At 56.8% G+C, this 4,573-nt stretch overlaps 1 protein-coding gene across 1 annotated transcript; it reads left to right on the plus strand.

Moving 5' to 3' along the window:
* The first annotated feature begins 2,026 nt into the window (after positions 1-2,026).
* LOC124686213 (trihelix transcription factor DF1-like) lies at positions 2,027-3,343 on the plus strand. The gene is made up of 2 exons (XM_047220204.1): positions 2,027-2,880; positions 2,956-3,343. The coding sequence occupies exons 1-2, from the start codon at positions 2,027-2,029 to the stop codon at positions 3,188-3,190; spliced, it is 1,089 nt and encodes a 362-aa protein (XP_047076160.1). The 3' UTR covers positions 3,191-3,343.
* The last annotated feature ends 1,230 nt before the right edge of the window (positions 3,344-4,573 follow it).

A 4,573-nucleotide genomic window follows, 5' to 3' on the forward strand; every position in this document is an offset into this window, starting at 1 on the left:
AGAGAAGACCACATACTATTAATGAGGCCATTCCCTATGGAGGAACACTCCATTCAAACCGGGACTAGGACCAGAAGATGAGCCATAAAGAGCACCCCATCTCCAAATATAGGCATCGGCAAGGACCCCTTTCCAAAACCGCCCAAAAGATAAAGCTGAGCAAATAGAAGCAAAATGGGAAACCAACCCTGCCTACCCTTAACGCCATCCCCATCCCAATCGTGTAGGTGAGGTCCTTCGCTCGTTCTTACCCCCATCCCCATCCTCTAGCTAGTCCAGCCTTCGAACTCCAATTCCCCCAATAATTCTTGCTTGCATTGCAATCTCGGAGCTCTTCTTCTTGCTTCGGTTGCTCAAACATGTGAGGAGCTCAGTAATTTTAGCTCAAGCTCAGCTTGGAGTACTGAGGAGTGTGGACTGCTAGTAGTTACTGGAAGCGGAGTGGACAGTGGAGTGGAGTAGGAGAGAAGGAAGCAGCCCACTGCCGCGATGCAGTCCGGGTACGGCGCCGGTGTGTCGGAGTTCCAGCAGTTCATCATGGACGGCGGATTTGCCATGGCGGCGGCCGCGCCGCAGCAGCAGGCGCAGGCGCATGCGGCGGCACAGGCGGCTGCTGCGGCGGCCGGTGCTGGGCAGGAGCTGGGCTCGCCGTTCAGGTACCAGCCCCTGCACCACCACGCGATGCAGCAGCACCATCACCATCACCAGCAGCAGCAGCAGCACCACGCGCCGCAGATGCCGCCGCACTTCGCGCACTTCGGGGGGCCCGCGGCGGCCGCCGGCGGGATTCCGTTCACGCAGCAGCTGCTGCACCACCAGGCGGCCCAGCACCAGCAGCACCACCTCCAGCTATTCCACGAGCAGCAGCACCACCACCAGCACAAGCCGCAGCCCCCGCCGCCGGCGAGGTGGGCTCCGCAGCCACACCACCACCAGCAACAGCAGCATCAGCACCACCACCACCTGGGGCTGGACGTCGAGGCGGCGGCCGTGCCGGAGACCTCCCGCGCTCCGTCCGGCGGCGCCGCCCCTCCCGGCGTGCCCCCGTTCCTGGCCGCAGCCATGAACTTCAAGCTGGCGGTCGACACCGGAGGCGGCAGCGGCGCCACGGGCGGAACCGACGACGCCATGAACGAGGGCGCGGGAGGCGCCAGCAGCGGCATGATGCTCCATGGCGGGGGCGACGACGAGGCGGCCACGGAGAGCCGGGGACGGCGTTGGACCGGCGACGAGGAGACCTCCATCAAAGAGCCCACCTGGTACCTCTCCCTCCTGTTGCTTACTACTAGAATTCATTCATGGCGGGCGCACCGCACATGTCGATTTCTTTGTTTGCTGCTCGGATCCACTCATGGCGGACCGACGGACAGTGAAAGATTGCAACTTTGCTCTGCTTTGGATGCTCGGGGGTGGGGGAGCAGGACGAGCAATAATAGTGGCATGATTGAGAGAGACATGGACGGAAAACAACACGCGCGCACACCTGAACCTCCTCATGGCCATGATTGTGATTCCTCCATGAAAGATAGTTCAACTTTTGGACCTTTTGGCCCTCCTCATTACATCGATAAAAGTTCTCCTCTTGCATGCCATGCAGATGCAGTTCTTGTACTCATATACTTGTTGCAAATTCTTCTGAATTGCTGACAGTTGGTTGGATTGTTCAGTGATTTCGTTTTCTTGCTTCTACTAATTTTGTTGATTTTTGTGTAGGCGGCCGCTGGACATCGACTACATACACAGCACGAGCAGCAGCAGCAAGAGGGCCGGCGCGGGGAAGGAGAAGGCGGCGACGCCGGAGTCGCCGGCGCCGGCTGCTTCACCAGCCAATTACTTCAAGAAGGGGAGCGGCGGGGATGACAATGCCGCCGCGGCCGCGTCCGCCGGGGCCGGCGGGAACTACAAGCTGTTCAGCGAGCTGGAGGCCATCTACCAGCCAGGGAGCGGCGGCGGAGGAGGCGCGGGGCAGACGGGCTCCGGCTCCGGCCTTACGGGCGATGACAATGCCGTGCTCCCGCCGCCGTCCATGGCCGAGCTCCCGGGCGCGGCTGCCACGGCCGAGGAAGCGCCACAGGCGAACATGTCGGAGACGTCGGCGGGGGAGGACGCGGCCGCCGTGTTGCAGCCGCCGCCTCCACCGCAGGCGCAGCAGCAGGCGTCGGCGGGCGAGGCGCGGCGCAAGCAGCGGAAGCGGCGGCGCCACGAGGTCCAGAGCGCGTCGGCGTCCTTCTTCGAGCGGCTGGTGCAGCGGCTCATCGAGCACCAGGAGGGCCTCCACCGCCAGTTCCTGGACGCCATGGAGCGGCGCGAGCGGGAGCGCGCGGCGCGCGACGAGGCGTGGCGTCGGCAGGAGGCCGAGAAGTTCGCGCGCGAGGCCGCCGCGCGCGCGCAGGACCGCGCCAGCGCCGCCGCCCGGGAGCAGGCCATCATTGCGTACCTAGAGAAGCTTTCCGGCGAGGCCATCGTCCTCCCGCCGCCGGCGCCCATCCCCGCGCCCGCGTCAACGGACGACGCGACGAGCCATGACGTGGGTGCGGGCAGGGAGCTCGTCCCCTACGACGGTGCCGACACGTCGCTGCCGCTGATGAGCTCGTCGTCCCGGTGGCCGAAGCACGAGGTGGAGGCGCTGATCCGGGTGCGGTCGGGGCTGGACGGCCGGTTCCAGGAGCCCGGGCTGAAGGGCCCGCTGTGGGAGGAGGTGAGCACGCGCATGGCGGCGGCGGGGTACGGCGGCCGGAGCGCCAAGAGGTGCAAGGAGAAGTGGGAGAACATCAACAAATACTTCCGCAAGGCCAAGGAGAGCGGCAAGAAGAGGCCAGCGCACGCCAAGACCTGCCCCTACTTCGACGAGCTCGACCGCCTCTACTCGCGCACCACCGGGTCCTCCTCAGGCGCCGCCGCTGCCGGCAACAGCAATGCCATCATCGCCGGCACGGGGAACGTCGACGCCGCCAGCAAGCAAGGTAGCTCGGAGCTGCTCGACGCGGTGGTCAAGTACCCTGCCGACACCCACTACGGCCTGCCCCCAGGGTTCCCCAACGACGACGCTGGTGGCAGCAATGTGGCTGGCAAGAACGACGGTGCTGCGCACCAGGACGGCGAGGACGACGATGACATGGGCAGGTCGACGTCGGGGAGAGGGCAGGAGGACGAAGTGGACCAGAGCCATGGCCACGACGACGATCATTAGACCAAGGAGCTTAAGTTAATTAGGATGCCATGAGAAATTTTAGCTAGCTCTATGGATGGAAATTTTCTTCCTTTTTGTTGTTAGCGCCGTTGCTTTGTTCTTAGCTATGATCCATCACTTACTTGTTAGTACTACTACTACTGCTTATATATGTACAAGAGATTAGTTTTATTGATCAATTTCATAATCACAGCTAGTAGGTTGCTAGCTAGCTCCCTACACATTTGTGTTTGTCGACCAAGGACACACTATTTTTATGTGTGAGGACGTGTAATGGTCAATGCCAAGAAGCTGTGTCGGCAGATGCATATGTTTTCAATATTTTACATTGTACGGCGCCTGATAAAAATAACGAAGAACTAGCTAGTATAGGTGAAAATGAGAAACTGAGGCTACATTTTCTAACAGAAAATAATAGAGAAGAAATGAAGATCCCACTTGTGTTTGACTGTCTGTCTGTGGTCCTTGATCTTGATATAATTGTGCACACTATACTCAAATCTCATTGTGATGTAGTACTAGTAATAATTGTTGGTACCCTCTCCTTCCCTATAAACAAATCCTATAAAACTCGTTTTTTTATTTAATTTAACCAACATTATTGTAGAAAAGAAATTTGTTTAAACATAACAAATTTTGACCTAAGAGAAACTTAAAGAAAAAACGTTTTCTTATGGCGAGATAAAACCATTACGATATTTTACATACGAGATGCTCGCTACCTTGTCTTAGGCATAGGCAGAGCCAGTTAAGGAAATGGCTGTACAAATTTTTTTGGGAGAAGGGAAAGTTTCTGTAAGTCTAATGCAAATTCATACTAAAACATAGCTCACAACCCTGAGTTAATCTTATAATTAATTAGTAAAACTCTAATCCTCTATCTCTTTGTACACCCAACCTAAATTTCTTGTCTCCGCCCCTGATCTTAGGGAGTACCAAGCCGAATGAGATGCGGAGGAGAAGATGGGAATAGCGGATTGAGAGACATTTGGAAGAAAGACCGACCCATGAGCTCACCATCGAGCAACCACAACGATCTTGAATTTTGAATCGAGGTGATAATACATGATGGTTTTGTGTTGGGGCCTTTCATTCCATTTTAGTATTTAGAAAGCCCGAGGAGGCTTCAAGACTAGGGTTTCCCCTTGAATGCATCAGAACGAATCGAATAAAGAGAGAGGGGAGAGAGAGAGAGGAGGGTGGGGGAGAGAGGAGGGAGGGATAGAGTTCACCTGGCCAGAAAACCTCACACGATGGTGCTGCCTAGGATCGAGAAACACACGAAGAAGAACTATCGTTTCAGCCTCCCTAATGGTTTTACATGATCCTTTTATGTTTCTGCCAATTTTTAGGTCTTCGTTGATTTACATGAATTTTGTAGGA

Source organism: Lolium rigidum, chromosome 2, assembly GCF_022539505.1.
Source record: "Lolium rigidum isolate FL_2022 chromosome 2, APGP_CSIRO_Lrig_0.1, whole genome shotgun sequence".
Taxonomy (NCBI): domain Eukaryota; kingdom Viridiplantae; phylum Streptophyta; class Magnoliopsida; order Poales; family Poaceae; genus Lolium; species Lolium rigidum.

Bases quoted from the DNA above. Each gene is read 5' to 3' on its own strand.
- LOC124686213 (XM_047220204.1), top strand. From the start codon at position 2,027: ATGGCCGAGCTCCCGGGCGCGGCTGCCACGGCCGAGGAAGCGCCACAG. The intron at 2,881-2,955 runs GTCCTCCTCAGG...CGACGCCGCCAG, and splicing joins CTCTACTCGCGCACCACCGG to CAAGCAAGGTAGCTCGGAGC.